This window comes from Balaenoptera musculus, chromosome 17 (genome assembly GCF_009873245.2).
Source record: "Balaenoptera musculus isolate JJ_BM4_2016_0621 chromosome 17, mBalMus1.pri.v3, whole genome shotgun sequence".
Classification (NCBI taxonomy): Eukaryota; Metazoa; Chordata; class Mammalia; order Artiodactyla; family Balaenopteridae; genus Balaenoptera; species Balaenoptera musculus.
The window spans coordinates 52,810,165-52,830,945 of record NC_045801.1 but is presented as its reverse complement, the minus strand read 5'-3'; the positions used below and the strand labels follow the sequence as shown (position 1 = coordinate 52,830,945).

Sequence of the window (20,781 nt, the reverse complement as noted above, 5' to 3'; positions counted from 1 at the left end):
TTTTAACAATGTAATTTAATTTTAATAAAATCATGAAATTTCAGCTTGGAAGATATCCCAGAAATACATAATGCATTAATTCTCTTCTCTATAAAATCCCTAACAAATGGTTTTTTGGGCTCTTTTTGAGACATATGTGTTTGTTACACTGTGTTATGCTAGATCATATAATGTTTCCCCACAGTATTTTCCTTTTAATGATTCTGTTTTCTTTCCCAAACTACTAGAAGCTCAAGATATTTGGAACTCATTATTCTATTTCTTTGTTATACTTAGCAGTAACATTCTTCCTTGTAATTACTACTCTTCAATAATTGTCCTCTCTTCTGGAGCCACAGTGAATAAATTCAGTACCTCTTCCACTAGACAGCCTTTCAAATGTTTGAATAATTAGCTTCCTTCCTTCCCAAAGGCTTTTTTCTCTAGACCAAACAGTCTTATTTAATTCAACCATTTTTATACAGGGGCATTGTTTTGAAACTTACTGCCATCCTAATTTCTTTCATCTGCATGTGTTCCAGTTGGTTGAAATCCTTCTGAAACTTCACTGAAATACACTGAACTAAATATTTACAGGGAGGGATGTCTCAAAAGTGAAAGTGCAATGGAATTGTTACCTCCTTTTTTAATAGAAACTACAGTTCATTTAATGCTTTCTAATATTCCATTAGCTTTATGGTAGTGGTATCGTTCTCCTGGCTTATACTGAACTTGCAGTTGAAGAAAGTATCTAAATATTTCTTACAACAATATCTGGTAAGCCATAGACAAGGTGATTTATGCTCTGGACTTTAATTGGTTGTATTGATACCTTGCTTCTGTCATTTATGAAACCAGGATAATATTAATACTAACTCTAAGTATTTTTAAGACAATTAAATGATTTCATATATATAAAGCACTTAGAACAGTGACCAATGAATGCTAAACTTTCAGTAAATGTTAACGTTATCATTGGTGATATTATTATTACTCTTATCCCAGTTGACATTACTCTCAAATATTTTTATAAGTTAGTTTCTACAATGGGGAACATATGCAGTTGATATATTTACCCTTGAAGTAAAACGGTTTAGAAAAAACATTATAATCCAATAAGTTAAATAATAGTAATAATAAAAATATCAACTGTACAAGTTATGAAAAAAGATTCACTTACAAATAGACAACCTCTAACCTTTCACTATGTATCACATGTGGGCATTCTTTTTTTTTTTAATTTTATTGGAGATTAGTTGATTCACAATGCTGTGTTAGTTTCAGGTGTACAGCAAAGTGATTCAATTATACATACACATATATTCTTATTTTTTCAGATTTTTTACCCATATAGGTTATTACAGAATATTGTTTAGAGTTCCCTGTGCTTACAGTAGGTCCTTGTTAGTTATTTATTTTATATACAGTAGTGTGTGTATGTTAATCCCAAACTCCTAATTTATCCCTCCCCCACCACGTTTCCTCTTTGGTAATCATAGGTTTGTTTTCAAAATCTGTGAGTCTGTTTCTGTTTTGTAAATAAGTTCATTTGTATCATTTTTTAATAGGATTCCACATATAAGTGCTATCATATGGCATTTGTCTTTCTCTGTCTGACTTACTTCACTTAGTATGATAATCTCTAGGTCCATCCATGTTGCTGCAAACGGCATTATTTCATTCTTTTTTATGGCTGAATAATATTCCATTATATATATTTACCACATCTTCTTTATCCATTCCTCTGTCAATGGACATTTAGGTTGCTTCCATGCCCCGGATATTATAAGTAGTGTTGCAATGAACATTGGGGTACATGTATCTTTTCAAATTATGGTTCTCTCTGGATATATGCCCAGGAGTGGGATTGCTGGATCACATGGTAGTTCTATTTTTATTTTTAAAGAAACCTCCATAATATTCTCTATAGTGGTCGTACCAATTTACATTCCTACCAACAAAGTAGGAGGGTTCCATTTTCCCCACACCCTCTCCAGCATTTATTGTTTGTAGACTTTTTGATGATGGCCATTCTGACCAGTGTGAGGTGATACCTCATTGTAGTTTTGATTTGAATTTCTCTGATAGTGATGTTGAGCATCTTTTCATGTGCTTTTTGGCCATCTGTATGTCTTCTTTGGAGAAATGTCTATTTAGATCTTCTTCCCATTTTTTGATTGGGTTGTTTGTTTTTTTGATTGGGTTGTTTGTTATTTTGATACAGAGCTGCATGAGCTGTTTGTACATTTTGGAACTTAATCCCTTGTCAGTTGCTCCATTTGCAAATATTTTCTCCCATTCTGAGGGCTGTCTTTTCATTTTGTTTATGGTTTCCTTTGCTGTGAAAAACTTTTCAGTTTAATTAGGTCCCAGTTTTTTTGTTTTGTTTTTATTTTCATTGCTCTAGGAGGTGGATCAAAAAAGATCTTGCTGCAATTTATGTCAAGGAGTGTTCTGCCTATGTTTTCCTTTAGGAGTTTTATAGTGTCTAGCCTTACATTTGGGTCTTTGATCCATTTTGAGTTTATTTTTGTGTATGGTGTTAGAGAATGTTCCAATTTCATTCTTTTATGTGTAGATGTCCATTTTTCCCAGCACTACTTATGAAAAGAGTGTCTTTTTTCCATTGTATATTCTTGCCTCATTTGTCTTAGATGACCATGGGTGCATGGGTTTATCTCTGGACTTTCTATCCTGTTCCATTGATCTATATTGCTGTTTTTGTGCCAGTACCATACTGTTTTGATGACTGTAGCTTTGTAGTACAGTCTGAAGTCAGGGAGGCTGATTCTTCCAGTTCCATTTTTCTTTCTCAGGATTGCTTTGGCTATTCAGGGTCTTTCGTGTTTTCATACAAATTTTAATTTTTTTTTTCTAGTTTTGTGGAAAATGCCATCGGTAATTTGATAGGGATTACATAGACTCTGTAGATTGCCTTAGGTAGTATAGTCATTTTGACATTATTGATACTTCAAATCCAAGAACATGGTATATCTTTCCATCTGTTTGTGTCATCTTCAATTTCTTTCATCAGTGTCTTATAGTTTTCTGAATAAAGGTTTTTTGCCTCCCTAGGTAGGTTTATTTCTAGGTATTTTATTATTTTTTGATGCAGTGGTGAATAGGATTGTTTCCTTAATTCTGTTTTCTGATTTTTCATTGTTAGTGTATAGGAATGCAAGCAATTTCTGTGTATTAATTTTTTATCCTGCAACTTTACCAAATTCATTGGTGAGCTCTAGCAGTTTTCTGGTAACATCTTTAGGATTGTCTATGTAGAGTATCATGTCATCTGCAAACAGTGACAATGTAATTTCTTCTTTTACAATTTGGATTCTTTTTATTTCTTTGTCTTCTCTGATAGCATGGCTAGTACTTCCAAAACTATGTTGAGTAACAGTGGTGAGGGTGGACATCCTTGTCTTGTTCCTGATCTTAGAGGAGGCCTTCAGTTTTTCACCATTGAGAATGATGTTTGCTGTGGGTTTGTCATATATGGCCCCTATTATCTAGAGGTTGATTACCTCTATGCCCACTTTTTGAAGAGTTTTTATCATAAATGGATGTTGATTTTTTTCAAAAGCTTTTTCTGCATCTATTGAGATGATCATATGGTTTTTATTCTTCAGTTTGTTAATGTGGTGTATCACATTGATTGATTTGCATATATTGAAGAATCCTTGCACCCTGAGGATAAATCTCACTTGATCATCCCACATGATCCTTTTAATGTGTTGTTGGATTCAGTTTGCTAGTATTTTGTTGAGGATTTCTGCATCTCTGTTCATCAGTGATATTGCCCTGTAATATTCTTTTTTTGTGGTATCTTTGTCTGGTTTTGTTATCAGGGTGGTGGTGACCTCATAGAATGAGCTTAGGATAGTTCCTTCCTCTGCAATTTTTTGAAAGAGTTTCAGAAGGATAGGTGTTAACTCTTCTCTAAATGTTTGACAGAATTCACCTGTGAAAATGTCTGGTCCTGGACTTTGTTGGAAGTTTTTTAATCACTGTTTCAATTTCAATACTTGTGATTGGTCTGTTCATATTTTCTATTTTTCCTGGTTCAGACTTGCAAGGTTGTACCATTCTAAGAATTTGTCCATTTCTTCTAGGTTGTCTATTTTATTGGCACATAGTTGTTTGTAGTAGTCCCTTATGATCTTTTGTATTTCTGCAGTGTCAGTTGTAACTTCTCCTTTTTCATTTTTAATTGTATTGATTTGAGACCTCTCCCTTTTTTTCTTGATAAGTCTGGCTAAAAGTTTATCAATTACATTTGGTCATTCTTAAACATGTAGAATCTAAGAATGCCTAAACTGGATTGTCTTGGTTAAGGTCCAACCAGGAGACAAGAGACAGAAACCACACCAGTAATTTTAACAGGGAAAATGTAATATGAATAATTATGAACTAGGAAAATATGGTTGCCTACTTAAAAAAGGTAAAAGCGACTGCAAAAGGATATGAGAATAGAAAATGTAGGGAACAACTACTATCACTATGGCTGAAGGAGAGTATCCAAAGAAGGAACAAACTAGAAAAGCCTCTTTCTCCTTGGCTGAGATTCACATCTCATTTGGAGAGAGGCTGGCTGCAGCCCACTGGATGTCACAGGAGTTTGTTGGGGTGTTGGTGGACCGGGGATAATGAGTAGGCATCCTCCTGCTGGAGTGCCAGTGAGCTTCAGTGGGTGTCCTGTATGGTGCTGACAGCTGTGCCAGAGAAGCAAGGAGAAAAACACATGGAAACCAGGAAAAAGAAGCCCTTTTCTCTTCATTGACTTTCAGTTTTCCTTCAAGCACTCTCTACTGACAAACCCTAACATGGTGCCAGCTGCCAAAGGAACAATGTTTACAAGATCCAGCTCACAAAGCAAGAGTAAAAAGAAGGTGGATTTAGAGTAAGAGGCTATAAATTGATATTTATTGGTAGAAAGCTCTAACCCAACATGATCTAACCTGATTATAATTGTTTACACGTTCTAATATTAATCTTCAGGTGTTGAAAAATTCTAATATAGACATTTTGTTTCCTTACAAAAAGTAATAACGATAAATACTGTAGTGAAAAGTTCCACAGAAGTCTGATATTCAATTCAAAAAATATCTACTGGGTGACTACAAACTCCCTGTTTTTTCAGAGCTCACAGTCTAATCAGATAGACTCATGAATTGTCAATAACAATATAAATATGTTCAGATGGAAGTATGAATAAGAAGCTCTAAGAATGAAACCTGCACATTTGTGAATAAATTCAGCTAAAACAAAAAGATGTGTAATATGCTACAGGATATTGACATGAGTCTTCCTAGAATATTCTGAAAACTTCAGGGTCAAAAAATTCAGACAAATTAGAGTAAGTTCAAAGAAGGAAGACAGGAATGATGAATGGAACAGAGAGATTGGTTTGTGAAAGGAAAGGCTAACAGAAATAAATCTATATAGATTAGCTATGTGACAGGAAAAGCAGAGAGCTGACAAGCATGAGTCAGATGTAAATACAAAAAACTATAATCAAGGAATAGCACAGTAAGTGGAATTTAGTCTAACTACACAAACTTTTAATTGGGGAAGATGTAGGGCTTGAGTTATGCCCTAAGAATGGATTCATATTCAACAGAAAGAAGATACATGTGTTGACAGATGGAGAGCTTGAGCTAAGCCCCACAACCGGAAATTTCTGTTGAGCAGCCAGTTGGGTTAATGCAGAAGATTGTGTAGAGATACAAAAATATTTGTGTCTGAGAGAAAGGAGCTATTCTGTGCCACCTCAGAGAATAGGTGCTGGGAAAGTCTGAGTGATTAAAAGAGTAATTGAAGGAATTGTTAAAGAATGTCAGAAGAAGGAGCAGCATGTGGAGAGTGCTGAATGTCGAAGAGTCTGAACATTACCTCGGAGAACATGGGGAGTCATTGGAGGTTTTGTTGTTGTTCTTATTTGTTTATTTTTTATATTCTGTAAAAAGAATTGTGTAAACACAATTTTGGAATTATATGTGTGACTATCCTTCCTAGGGAACACAGCACAGAGAAGAGTAACAAGCATACCCCATTCAAGGTGACACTTCCAAAATCAGAATCCCTGTGTTAGCCAGAAGAGAGAAAAATATTTCTCTTTTTTTTCCCTCCTCTTTCTTGTCCCCAGAATTCAGTCTTCATACATGCTTCAATTAAATAAATCATCCTTTAAATGTGTGAGACAGTAAGCTTGACTCACAACAACTAACAGACCAGAACTCTTAAATGTACTGGGTGGATTGTTTTAATCTTTGAACTTCTTAGTCACTCCATCTTTCTAAGCTGTTAGGTCCTGGTTCACAGTTAGCCAGGAATTTTATAAATGTGCCATAATCCTTGGGTTCCTCCTCCATTCCAAAATCCTTGGTAGTCAATTGAGTATTTTGTCAATGCTATTAAGACTTAATAGCTTATTCCATTGTTTTTACATTTTGAATCCATGTGTGTATGTGTATCCACTACACACACACACACACACACACACACACTATCCAAAGTAAATATACAGATTTATTTGTATTCCCCAAAATGAAAATGGACAATTTTTTTGTCCATATACAGCTTAGCAAAGTTAGTAAAGTTCATAAATCTGTTCAACTGTATATACTCTGTATATACTCTTGGAAACACACATCAAATTTTATGACAAGTTAGAAGTAGAATCCTGTAGGTATCTCTGAGGAAAATTTGATTCACTGGGAACCTCAACTGTAGAGAAGTATGCTCTGGAAATTCAGTTATCTTACATTATAATTTCTGCATTCACAACTTCCATAGGTATTCTGAAGAATAGCTGTGCTAAAGAGAGAGAATAAACTTCATAAAGCACTGTTCTCCATATGTGTCCCACACTTTTCTACCACTAAATCTTGACCATCTAGAAGGACTACTTTTGAACGTTCACTTATCAAATCCCTACAACCTGTTTCAAAGACAAAAATGTCATCTCTTTCAAGAAACCTTGTTTGATTCCTTGTCCCAACAACATCCTATTTCTTCTGCCTATAAGCTCTCATAGTAGTTTATATTTGTATTTTGGCATTTATCAAATTGGCTTTGAATTATGTTCATATGTGTATTTGTCTAGTCCCTTAAACTAGATTGTACTTGCTTAATCCCTTAAAGCTTGAGGTTAGAAGCCACATTCTACTCATATGATATTATTATTCACAACTCCCAGTATTTTCCTTACAATAAGTATTCAATAATTGATTATTCAATTTAATTTAGGGATCAAGATATAGTAATTGAGAACGCTCCAATCATTATTGGTAGGATGTCTGTTAAGAAACCATTAAAATGCTCCCTCCTTGTGCTAGGAAATTTATTAATATTCTTCAGATTATATTTTAATGATGTTCTGTGATAAAAAATTAAAAGAAATACTTCTGTGTATTAGTTTACTCAAATAAAGCTGGTTTTATGAATTCAAAAGGGATTATATAAAATGGACCATATATACTGCAAAACCCAATGAGTTGTGATTTCTTCTTCTTATTTAAAAAGTTTAAATGAAATCCCAGGAAAGTTACTAGGTCTCATTTAATCTCCAGTAATGAAAAACAGTGTGATGTAGCTGGGTAGGGCAAAACAAAAAAGAAAAAACAGAGACAAAAGAATAGGGATGGGACCGACACCACAGGGAGGGAGCTGTGAAGGAGGAAAAGTTTCCACACACTAGGAAGCCCCTTCACTGGTGGAAACGGGAGGGTGGGCAAGGCAGGGGAAGCTTCAGAGCCACAGAGTAGAGTGCAGCAACAGGGGTGCAGAGGGCAAAGCAGAGAGATTCCAGCACAGAGGATTGGTGCCGACCAGCACTCACCAGCCTGAGAGGCTTGTCTGCTCAACTGCCAGAGCAGGTGGGGGCTGGGAGCTGAGGCTCCGGATTTGGAGATCAGATTCCAGGGAGAGGACTGGGTTGGCTATGTGAACACAGCCTGAAGGGGGCTAGTGCACAACAGCTAACCAGGAGGGAGTCCAGGAAAAATTCTGGAACTTCCTAAGAGGCAAGAGACCATTGTATCAGGGTGCACGAGGAGAGGAGATTCAGAGCACCGCCTAAATGAGCTTCAGAGATGGGCACGAGCTGTGGCTACCACTGCGGACACCAGAGGCAGGCATGAAATGCTAACTCTGCTGCTGCAGCCACAAAGAATCCCATGTGCAAGCACAGGTCACAATCCACACCTCCCCCACAACAGGAGCCTGTGCAGCACACCACTGCCAGTGTCCCGTGATCCAGGGACAACTTCCTGGGGAGAACACATAGCACGTCCCAGGATGTTGCAATGTCATGCTGGCCTCTTCTGCCACAGGCTCGCCCTGCATTCTGTACCCCTCCCTCCCCCAGCCTGAATGAGCCAGAGCCCCCTAATTAGCTGCTCCTTTAACCCCCTCCTGTCTGGGTTAAGAACAGACTCCAGAGGGCGACCTACATGTAGAGGTGGAGCCAAATCCAAAGCTGAAACCCGGGAGCTGTGCAAACAAAGAAGAGAAAGGGAAATTTCTCCCAGCAGCCTCAGGAGCAGTGGATTAAATCTCCACAATCAACTTGATGTACCCTGCACCTGTGGAATACATGAATAGACAATGAATCATCCCAAAATTGAGGCAGTAGACTTTGGGAGCAACTATAGACCGGGGGTTTGCTGTATGCGACTGACTAGTTTCTGATTTTTATTTTTACCTTAGTTTAGTATTTAGCACTTGTTATCATTGGTGAATTTCTTTATAGGTTTTGTTGCTCTCTTCTCTTTCTTTTAATTACTTTTTAAATTTTCTTATATTAATAATATTAATTTTTTTTATTTTGATAACTTTACTTTCTTTGCCTTCTTTCTTTCTTTCTTTCTTTCTTTCTTTCTTTCATTCTTTCGTTCTTTCTTTCTTTCTTTCTTTTTTTTCTCCCTTTTCTTCTGAGCCATGTGGCTGACAGCATCTTGGTGCTCTGGCCAGGTGTCAGGCTTGAGCCTCTGAAGTGGAAGAGCCGAGTTCAGGACATTAGACCACCATAGACCTCCTGGCCCCACATAATATCAATTGACGAGAGCTCTCCCAGAGATCTCCATCTCAAGGCTACGACCCAGCTCCACTCAACAATCAACAAATTCCAGTGCTGGGCACCCCATGCCAAACAAATAACAAGACAGGAACACAACCTCACACATTAGCAGAGAGGCTGCCTAAAGTCATAGTAAGTTCACAGACACCCTAAAACACACCAGCTGATGGTGTCCTACCCACCAGAAAGACAAGATCCAGACTCATTCATCAGAACAGAGAAACCAGTCCCCTCCACAAGGAAGCCAACACAACCCACTGAAACAACCTTACCCACTGGGGGCAGACACCAAAAACAATGGGAATTATGAAACTGAAGCCTGTGAAAAGGAGACCCCAAACACAATAAGTTAAACAAAATGAGAAAACAGAAACACACAGCAGATGGAGGAGCAAGGTAAAAACCCACCAGACCAAACACATGAAGAGGAAATAAGCAGTCTTCCTGAAAAAGAATTCAGAGTAATGATAGCAAAGATGATCCAAACTCTTGGAAATAGAATGGAGAAAATACAAGAAATGTTTAACAAGGACCTAGAAGACCTAAAGAGCAAACAAACAATTATGAACAACAAAATAAATGAAATTAAAAGTTTTCTACAAGGAATCAATAGCAGAATAACTGAGGTAGAAGAATGGATAAGTGACTTGGAAGATAAAATAGGGGAAATAATTATTGCAGAGAAGAATAAAGAAAAAAGAATGAAAAGAATTGAGGAGAGTCTCAGAGACCTCTGGGACAACATTAAACACACAAACATTCAAATTATCGGGGTCCCAGAAGAAGAAGAGAAAATAAAAGGGACTGAGAAAATATTTGAAGAGATTACAATTGAAAACTTCCCTAACATGGGAAATGAAATAGTCAGTCAAGTCCAGGAAGCACAGAGAGTCCCATACAGGATACATCCAAGGAGAAACACGCCAAGACACATATTAATCAAACTATCAAAAATTAAATATAAAGAAAACATATTAAAAGCAGCAAGGGAAAAACAACAAATAACACACAAGGGAATCCCCATAAGGTTAACAGCTGATCTTTCTGTAGAAACTCCAAGCCAGAAGGGAGTGGCAGGATATACTTAAAGTGATGAAGGAGAAAATCCTACAACCAAGATTTCTCTACCCAGCAAGGATCTCATTCAGATTTGATGGAGAAATCAAAACCTTTACAGACAAGCAAAAGCTAAGAGAATTCAGCACCACCAAACCAGCTTTACAACAAATGCTAGGGAACTTCTCTAGGCAGGAAACACAAGAGACAGAAAAGAACTACAATAGCAAACACAAAACAAGAAAGTGATAACAGGAACATACATATTGATAATTAACTTAAACATAAATGGATTAAATGCTCTAACCAAAAGACATAGACAGGCTGTGGATACAAAAACAAGACCCATATATATGCTGTCTACAGGAGACCCACTTCAGACATAGGGAAACATACAGACTGAAAGTGAGGGGATAGAAAAAGATATTCCATGCAAATGGAAATCAAAAGAAAGCTGGAGTAGCAATTATCATACAGACAAAATAGACTTTAAAATAAAAACAAGAGAAAAGAAGGACACTGCATAATGATCAAGGCATCAATCCATGAAGAAGATATAACAATTGTAAATATTTTTGCACCCAACATAGGAGCACCTCAATACATTAGGAAAATGCTAACAGCCATAAGAGGAGAAATCAACAGTAACACAATAATAGTAGGAGACGTTAAAACCCCATTTTCACCAATGGATATATTATCTGAAATGAAAATAAATAAGGAAACACAAGCTTTAAATGATGCATTAAAAAAAATGTACTTAATTGATATTTATGGGACATTCCATCCAAAAACAACAGAATACACTTTCTTCTCAAGTGCTCATGGAACATTCTCCAGGATAGATCATATCTTGGGTCAAAATGAAGCCTTGGTAAATATAAGAAAGTTGAAATCATATCAAGTATCTTTTCTGACAACAATGCTATAAGAATACATATCAATTACAGGAAAAAAAAACTGTAAAAAACATAGAAACACATGGAGGCTAAACAACACACTACTAAAAAACCAAGAGGTCACTGAAGAAATCAGAGGAAGTAAAAAATACCTAGAAACAAATGACAATGAAAACACAACAACCCAAAACTATGGGACGCAGCAAAAGCAGTTCTAAGAGAGAAGTTTATAGCAATACAATCCTACCTCAATTAACAGGAAAAATCTCAAATAAACAACCTAATCTTACACCTAAAAAAATTAGAGAAAGTAAAACAAACCCCAAAGTCAGTAGAAAGAAAGAAATCATAAAGATCAGATCAGAAATAGATGAAAAGGAAGTGAAGGAAGCGATAGCAAAGATCAATAAAAGTAAAAGCTGCTCTTTGAGAAGATAAAAAAAATTGATAAAGCATTAGCCAGACTCCTCAAAAAAAAAAAAAGGAAGAAGACTCAAATCAACAGACTTAGAAATGAAAAAGGACAAGTAACAACTGACACTGCAGAAATACTAAGGATCATCAGAGATTACTACAAGCAACTATGTGCCAATAAAATGGACAACCTGGAAGAAATGGACAAATTCTTAGAAAAGCACAACCTTCTGAGACTGAACCAGGAAGAAATAGAAAATATAAACAGACCAGTCACAAGCACTGAAATGGAAACTGTGATTAAAAAGCTTCCAAGAACTCAAAGTCCAGGAGCAGATGGATTCACAGGTGTATTCCATCAAACATTTAGAAAAAAGGTAACACCTATCCTTCTCAAACTCTTCCAAAATATAGCACCCCCATATTTTGGAACACTCCCAAACTCATACTATGAGGCCATCATCACCCTGATACCAAAACCAGACAAAGATGTCACACAAAAAAGAAAACTACAGGACAATATCACTGATGAACATAGATGCAAAAATACTCAACAAAATGCTAGCAAACAGAATCCAACAGCACATTAAAAGGATCATACAACATGATCAAGTGGGGTTTATCCCAGGAATGCAAGGCTTCTTCAATACACGCAAATCATTCAATGTGATACACCATATTAACAAATTGAAGGAGAAAAACCATATGATCATCTCAATAGATGCAGAGAAAGCTTTCGACAAAATTCAACACCCATTTATGATAAAAACCATCCAGAAAGAAGGCAGAGAAGGAACTTACCTCAACATAACAAAGGCCATATATGACAAACCACAGCCAACATCGTTCTCAATGTTGAAAAACTGAAACCATTTCCACTAAGGTCAGGAACAAGACAAGGTTGCCCACTCTCACCACTATTATTCAACATAGTTTTCAAAGTTTTAGCCACAGCAATCAGAAAAGAAAAAGAAATAAAAGGAATCCAAACTGGAAAAGAAGAAGTAAAACTGTCACTGTTCGCAGATGACAAGATACTATACATAGAGAATCCTAAAGTGCTACCAGAAAACTACTAGAGCTAATCAATGAATTTGTTAAAGTAGCAGGATACAAAATTAATGCACAGAAATCTCTTGCATTCCTATACACTAATGATGAAAAATCTGAAAAAGAAATTAAGGAAACACTCCCATTTACCACTGCAACAAAAATAATAAAATACCTAGGAATAAACCTACCTAGGGAGATAAAAGACCTACCTAGGGAGATAAAAGACCTGTAGGCAGAAAACTCTAAGACACTGATGAAGGAAATTAAAGATGATACCAACAGATGGAGAGATATACCATGTTCTTGGATTGGAAGAATCAACATTGTGAAAATGAGTAAACTACCCAAAGCAATCAACAGATTCAATGCAATCCTTATCAAACTACCAATGGCATTTTTCAAAGAACTAGAACAAAAAATTTCACAATTAGTGGAAACACAAAAGACTCTGAATAGCCAAAGCAATCTTGAGAAAGAAAAATGGAGCTGGAGGAATCAGACTCCCTGACTTCAGACTACACTACAAAGCTACAGTAATCAAGACAGTATGGGACTGGCACAAAAACAGAAATATAGATCAATTGACCCAGATAGAAAACCCAGAGATAAACCCATGCACATATGGCCACCTTATTTTTGTCAAAGGAGGCAAGAGTATACAATGGAGAAAAGACAGCCTCTTCAATAAGTGGTTCTGGGAAAACTGGACAGCTACAAGGAAAAGAATGAAATTAGAACACTCCCTAACACCATACACAAAAATAAGCTCAAAATGGATTAAACACCTAAATGTAAGGCCAGACACTATAAAACTCTTAGAGGAAAACATAGGCAGAACACTCTATGACATATATCACAGCAAGATCCTTTTTGACCCACCTCCTAGAGAAATGGAAATAAAAACAAAAATTAACAAATGTAACCTAATGAAACTTAAAAGCTTTTGCACAGCAAAGGAAACCATAAACAAGATGAAAAGACAACTCTCAGACTGGGAGAATATATTTGCCAACGAAGCAACTGACAATGGATTAGACTCCAAAATATACAAACAGCTTATGCAGCTCAATATCAAAAAACAAAAAACCCAATCCAAAAATGGGCAGAAGACCTAAAGAGACATTTCTCCAAAGAAGATATACATATTGCCTACAAACACATGAAAGGATGTTTAGCATCACTAATTGTTAGAGAAATGCAAATGAACACTAAAATGAGGTATCACCTCACACCAGTAAGAGTGGCCATCATCGAAAAATCTACAAGCAATAAATGCTGGAGAAGGTGTGGAGAAAAGGGAACCCACTTGCAATGTTAGTGGGAATGTAAATTGATAAAGCCACTGTGGACAACAGTATGGATGTTCCTTAAAAACTAAAAATAGAACTACCATGTGACCCAGCAATCCCACTACTGGGCATATACCCTGAGAAAACCATAATTCAAAAAGAGTCATGTACCACAATGTTCTTTGCAGCACTATTCACAATAGCCAGGACATAGAAGCAACTTATGTGTCCATCAACAGATGTATGGATAAATAAGATGTGGCACATATATACAATGAAATGTTACTCACCCATAAAAAGAAATGAAATTGAGTTATTTGTAGTGAGGTGGATGGACCTAGAGTCTGTCATACAGAGTAAAGTAAGTCAGAAAGAGAAAAACAAATACCGTATGCTAACACATATGTATGGAATCTACCAAAAAAAAAAAAAAAATGGTTCCGAAGAACCTAGGGGCAAGACAGGAGTAAAGACACAGATGTAGAGAATGGACTTGAGGACAGAGAGAGGGGGAAGGGTAAGCTGGGACAAAGTGAGAGGGTGGCATGGACATATATACATTACCAAATGTAAAATAGATAGCTAGTGGGAAGCAGCTGCATAGCACAGGGACACCAGCTCGGTGGGATGGGTGGGGGGGGGTGGAGGGAGACGCAAGAGGGAGGGGATATGGGGATATATGGATATGTATAGCTGATTCACTTTGTTATACAGCAGAAACTAACACAACAATGTAAAGCAATTATACTCCAATAAAGATGTTAAAAAAAAAAAAAGAGTGTGAGTGTGCAGCTCTAAACAATCACTTTACCACTTCCTATTTCCCATTAACGTTTGAGGGAATCTGAGGAAATAGAATATAGATACATTGTAAAGTAGAATAAAAGTTGTAAATGTGTTCAAGATTTAAAATTTCAAATATAAACTCTTTGTGTTAAATATTCAAAACTGCTGTTTCAGTTTTCTAAAAAGTCAATTACTGGGCTTCCCTGGTGGCGCAGTGGTTGAGAGTCTGCCTGCCAATGCAGGGGACACGGGTTCAAGCCCTGGTCTGGGAAGATCCCACATGCCACAGAGCAATTAGGCCCGTGAGCCACAATTACTGAGCCTGCGCGTCTGGAGCCTGTGCTCCGCAACAAGAGAGGCCGCGATAGTGAGAGGCCCGCGCACCGCGATGAAGAGTGGCCCCCACTTGCCGCAATTAGAGAAAGCCCTCGCACAGAAACGAAGACCCAACACAGCCATAAAATAATAAATAAATAAATTGTGAAAAAAATAAGAACTTTAAAAAAAAAAAAGTCGATTATTTGCCCTTTGCCACTGACCATGCCCCCAAATGACAAAAACGACATTTACAGGAATTAGCTTCCTCCTGGACATTGCCTTAAACATCTAATTTATTATCATTTTTATTTCAGTGGCCTAAGAACCAGATTGTCACAGAAAAGTACCAGAGTGAAAGTTGCAAAGGTTCCTCCTTTAACAGCGAAAATATATTAACTCATGAGCATAACAGCACCACTCTTGGCTTATAGCGGGGAATGGGGATCTTTTTCAATGTGAAAGACAAGTTTTTCCTACGAATACAATTCTAGGATACATAAAATACCTTGTAATGCTGAATATGACTCCTGGAAATGCCATTTTTGACATCTAATTTCAAATAGAGATTGACACAGAAAGAAAAAAGAAGGGATTTTTATGAGAGAGAGAGAATCTGCAGGAAGAAAAAAAAAAGACAAAAAAAAAAAAAAAAAAAGAATTGAGGGCGGGAGGGATACTGAGGAAAGCACAGCAGGCATGAATCAGACTTGCCCCGTGGTGATTCATCTCCTTGAATCTCTTCCTCTTCCTTGGAAATCCAGCTTGATTTTACAGCTTATGACCTGAGCCAACTACAGCCATGGCATTTCTGCTAAAATCCAAACCATTAAGACAAAAGCAGCCTTGCCAAGATCATACAGATTTTGTTTGTGCATTTTATTTCATTTTTAACTTGACAAGTAAAATTGAGTTTATGATGGCAGAAAGTGAGACTTGGAGATCAAACAATTTAGGATGCTTAGCTATAACTTGTTCTTGTAAATATGCCTTAGCAGTCAGGATTGAACAAAAAATAAGCAGATTGGACAAGATAAGTTAAGCATAGACTGAGAAAAATAAAAATACAATTTTTTTCTCATGCACTTTTCAATTTCCAGAAGGCTGGTAAATTATTGAAGTATTTCTTAAAGGTATAAGACATGAGTAGAATCATCACTCTCATCCACATTAATAATAGTTCATATTTTCTTCTTGCTATTAAACTCCACTGTCTGAAGTTATAATGTATTTTAAAAGAGTTTCAGAAAAAAAGGTAAAACACTTTAGCCACTATTCTCTCTCTATTTGGTCACATCGGAAAATACTGAGAATTAGCACTGTGTGGAAATTACTGTCCTATCAAGCAATAGCTATTTAATGCATCTAAAATGTCTATCACTATGTCTGATGCTTAGGTTAATATCAAATTAATGTATTAGAATCAGTAACTTCTCAACATTATTTAATTATTGTCATTATTTTGACTGTTATTATTTAATTTCAAAGATAGTTCCCAGGTCCTTAAGAAAGACAAGGCAAGAGGCTGGGAGAATATTTACATGTCAAAGTGACAGAGAATTTATCAATACAATTACAAGTTTTCTGAATAAATGCTCTAAGAAAAGAGAGGTCAGAGGACTATATTCAGGAAGAAATCTCTCTATAGTTTAAGCAAGCTGGGCAGGATATTAAGGCCATCTTGATCACCACTAGACTGTGAGATTCCTGAGCAAAACCAAAACTATTTCGCTTCTAAATGCAAGTGCCTCTTACAGTTCCTGACACATAGGTCCTAACTCAAGTTTTGGCAAATGAGCATATGAATGACTATGCTGTACTAGAATACTTATCTGTGTTATTTAGGATATTTAATATATCTAGACCTCAGTGTCCTGTAAAATTGGGATAACACTCTACATCTTATAGACTATTGTTAAGGTTAAATCAGATTATGCATGGAAAAGCACCAAGAATAGTGTTTCAATAACTAGAATGTTTCCTTCCCCAGGCATCATGTTTCATAAACAAAGTCTCAACAAAATTCTTAAAATGATATATTGTTTTGATTATCTTTTTTTTCTTTGCCTTGGCTGTTGGGAACTTCATTTGTGTTATCCAAACATGAATATTATTATACATACATTTGTATTCAACAAACATATTCTTTTCCCCCCCAGCTTTATTGAGGTATAATTGACATATTGTGCAAGCTTAAGGTATAAAAGATGTTAATTTGACACACTTATATATTGCAAAATGATTACCACCATAGAGTTAGTTAACATGTCCATCATCAAATGAATGGATAAAGAAGATGTGGTATGTATATTCAATGAAATATTATTCAGCCATGAGAAAGAAGGAAATCTTGCCATTTGTGAAAACATGATAGACCTTGAGGGCATTATGCTAAGTGAAGTAAGTCAGAGAAAGACAAATCCTGCATGGTATCACTTATATGTGGAATCTGAAAAAGCCAAACCCATAGAAACAGTAAAATGGTAGTTGGCTGGGGCTGGAGTTGAAAGAAATGGGGCTGGTCAAAGCGTACGAACTTTCAGTTGTAAGATAAATAAGCTGTGGAGATCTACCAACATGTTCTTAAAAATAATCAGCCATAAGGTACAACAATGATGACTCATGACAAATGTGTATGAAAGTAGCATAACTTTTAACTTGAGACTTCCAAACAAAAGTTTGGATAAGGTGTCATCATATCCCTTATCTGCAGAAGAAACCAAATCACAATGAAAATTATATGTACTGCTATTTCAGGAAAGTTTTGAGGTGAAATTTATAACTTGGATTTGGTGCTAGCCAGTAGGTTTTCTTTAAAATCCCTCAACTTAACATCATAGTTGAGTCTAACACCAGCAATATCAACTAAAGCATTAAACATTATGACTTAAACAATCTGTGACTGTGGGGCAAAAATGGTTACTTTTGCTCTTACTGTTTCAGCAGTGGTCTCACTGTCTTCCTTTGTTTGCAGGGGTAGATATACAGCAGCACTGCTCTGGCTAGACAATGCTCGGTCTTCCATTAGACACTCACATGGACTAGGTCTCCACTTTGCATTTCAGAACTTGAGTTCAAACTCATTGTGTTCCATTAGACTGGTTGGAGGCAAAACAAACCCTCTCTGATGGGCTATGTATGCTATAGCAGGTTTTCTCCACCTTGCCATATGTAACGAGTGTCAGGACAAATACATACTTTTATCCGGAAAACCAGGAATAACAAGCCCTCCTCAATATGTTCTTTCAATTTTCCTAACATAAGAATAGTTATAAAGTAAAGGACCATTAAGTTGACCATCTGGGGAATATAAAATGACTTGCCTGTTGTACAATGGTTAAACATAGAATTACCATATGACCCAGCAATACTCCTTTTAGGCATATACCCAAAGGGGATCAAAGCAGGAACTCTAACAAATGCTTGCGCACCAAAATTCATAGTAGCACTATTCACAACAGCCAAGAGGTGGAAACAACCCAGCTGTCTATCAATGGATGAATAGGTAAACAAAAAGTAGTATATAAATGCAATAAAGTATTACTTAGTCATAAAAAAAATGGAATTCTGATATGTTACAACATAGATAAACCTTGAAAACATTACGCTAAGTAAGATAAGCCAAACAAAAAAGGACAAATATTGTATGATTCCATGTATATGAGGTACCTAGAATAGGGAAATTCGTAGCAACAGGAAGTAGAAAAGCAGTCACTGGGGCTTGGTGGGTGGGGGCAGGGGAAGGAGGGAATGGAGAAGTATTGTTTAATGGGTACAGAGTTTCAGTTTGGTATGATAAAAATTTTTGGAAATGGTTAATGGTGATGTTTGCACAACATTGTGAATGTACTTAATGCCACTGAATTTTGGCATTAAAAATTGACTACAGAAAGCTTAGAAAGGTAAATTTTATGCTATATATATATATATATATATATATATATATATATATATATATATATATATATATATATTACAACAATAAAATAAATGAATAAACATTTAAAATGATTACTCCCCTGCAGTAGAGATACTCCATTCATCACGAGATTAAATTTCTTCCAAGCTGGGGAGGGTTGCATGGTGTCATAAAAAATAGCTCCAGACATGGATTCAGAAGTCTTTCTCTGAAGCTTCAGCTCTGTCTCTTACTAGTGATTAAAATTTGAGCTAGCCCCTTAGGTCCCTTGCACATTAGTTTTTTCCAGTTACAGTATCCAACAGAGTTGTTGTGAGGACTTAAAATTAAAAGGAAATAATTCATATAAAGTGCTTTGTAAACAACAATTGTACAAGTGGATGGGGGAAATTTTTATTTTACATTCCTTTAAGGAGCTTGGTAATAATCTTATCACTAAAATGTACCTATTAATTCCTATTTAAATGCCCTAAATTATTGTTATTGTTGATAAGACTCAAAGTGGTTTTTTTTTAAATTTTTCTCTATATAAATTATTGATTCATAAGTTTTCAGAATAAAAAGGAAATGATGGATTTCTGAGGAAACTACATTTCTATTTACTTTTCTAACAATGAATGGGTCATTAAACCTTTCCATTTATATTATTTCTATACCATTTGTTTATTGTTCATTTAGCCTCAGTATACATACCTTAGGAAAAAAGGATAGCTATATTATATCTTGTCTGGGGGAAAAAAATGGTCCTACAAGGAGTACAAGTATTAAAAAATTAACTTTGCTTTCTGCTCTCATCTTCCATTCCAAACCACTCAATCCATTATCAGTCTTTACATTGTCAAACATATAATGAGTTTGATACAGCATTATATCCAATTAGACATTATCTTGTAAAACCCTTTGGATACATAATTACATTGAAAAATAAATATTTAAAAGTAACAAATGTATTGCTATTACATTATAAATTAATACCAAAATTGCTGTTGTCAACAAATAATTTTTTGTTTCCCTCCTTAGTGGTTATGTCTTTGACTATGATTACTACAGAGATGATTTCTACAATAGGTATGTAAATTTCTCATCCTTCTTTCCCTTTGATTTAAATTATATTTTAAGTGTTCCGTACATTTCATTTACAGGTATTATTGATTAACACACTTAAATAATATTTTATAGTAAAAAAAAAAAGTCCCAATAAAATATAAGATAGTCAGATTTTTCTATTTTGATTGTACTTACTGAAATATAGTAGATCTTGGACTTTCAGAATTCAGAGGTGCTTAAGCCTAATATTTGGTTTCTAATGTTTGGATGATATTCTAAAGATTTAATTAACCCATATTATTTTCCAGATCTGTAGTTGACTTGGAATTCTTCAAGACTGAGAGATTTATAAATTCAGAAAATGAGTACAACCTTCTAAAATACATCTGCTTTCATACAACACATAGATTCTGTAAAAATTGAGGACAATTCTTGCTTTGCATAGCAGTGTGTGACCATAAAAGAAAACCATGCAGAGTGATGTTAATAATCAATGGGGGGAAATAGGATTTTTCCATGACATTTAACAATTTTTTGTCAGAACATTAAAAACTCTCTTATGTTATAAATATACATATTTACACATGTATACATATATGTAAATTCCCTATTCATACGTATAGGAAAATACAGTGAAACTAATAGCTATTTAGTACACTAATTTAAAATTTTAACACTGTAATGTAAAAATACTGAGAATTAGTGTGCTTCATTTCTTTGTAAAAAAAGACTTATTGAAAGTAATTTGAACAGCACTTGCCTTCTTCTTTTATTATGATATGGAGAAAGCACCTCTTTTATCCCTTGGTGAATTGTCATACTCCTAACACTGGATCAGTTTTGACATTTTATTAATGTTGTGAACTACCTCTGAGACTTCCCTCAGTGTGTGGTTCTTTTGCCAAGTGTCACTTCCTCTGGGACATCTTCGTCCCTTTCCAGCAC

At 35.7% G+C, this 20,781-nt stretch overlaps 1 protein-coding gene across 5 annotated transcripts in view; it reads left to right on the top strand.

Annotated features, from left to right (window-relative positions):
- Positions 1 to 20,781, top strand: part of RALYL (RALY RNA binding protein like) — an 858,672-nt gene that overhangs the window by 706,679 nt on the left and 131,212 nt on the right. For all 5 annotated transcript variants that reach the window (XM_036829780.1, XM_036829779.1, XM_036829782.1 and 2 more), the window contains one exon: positions 19,810 to 19,857. In XM_036829780.1, the coding sequence (XP_036685675.1) occupies positions 19,810 to 19,857 (48 nt within the window). The remainder of the gene's footprint in view (positions 1 to 19,809; positions 19,858 to 20,781) is intronic.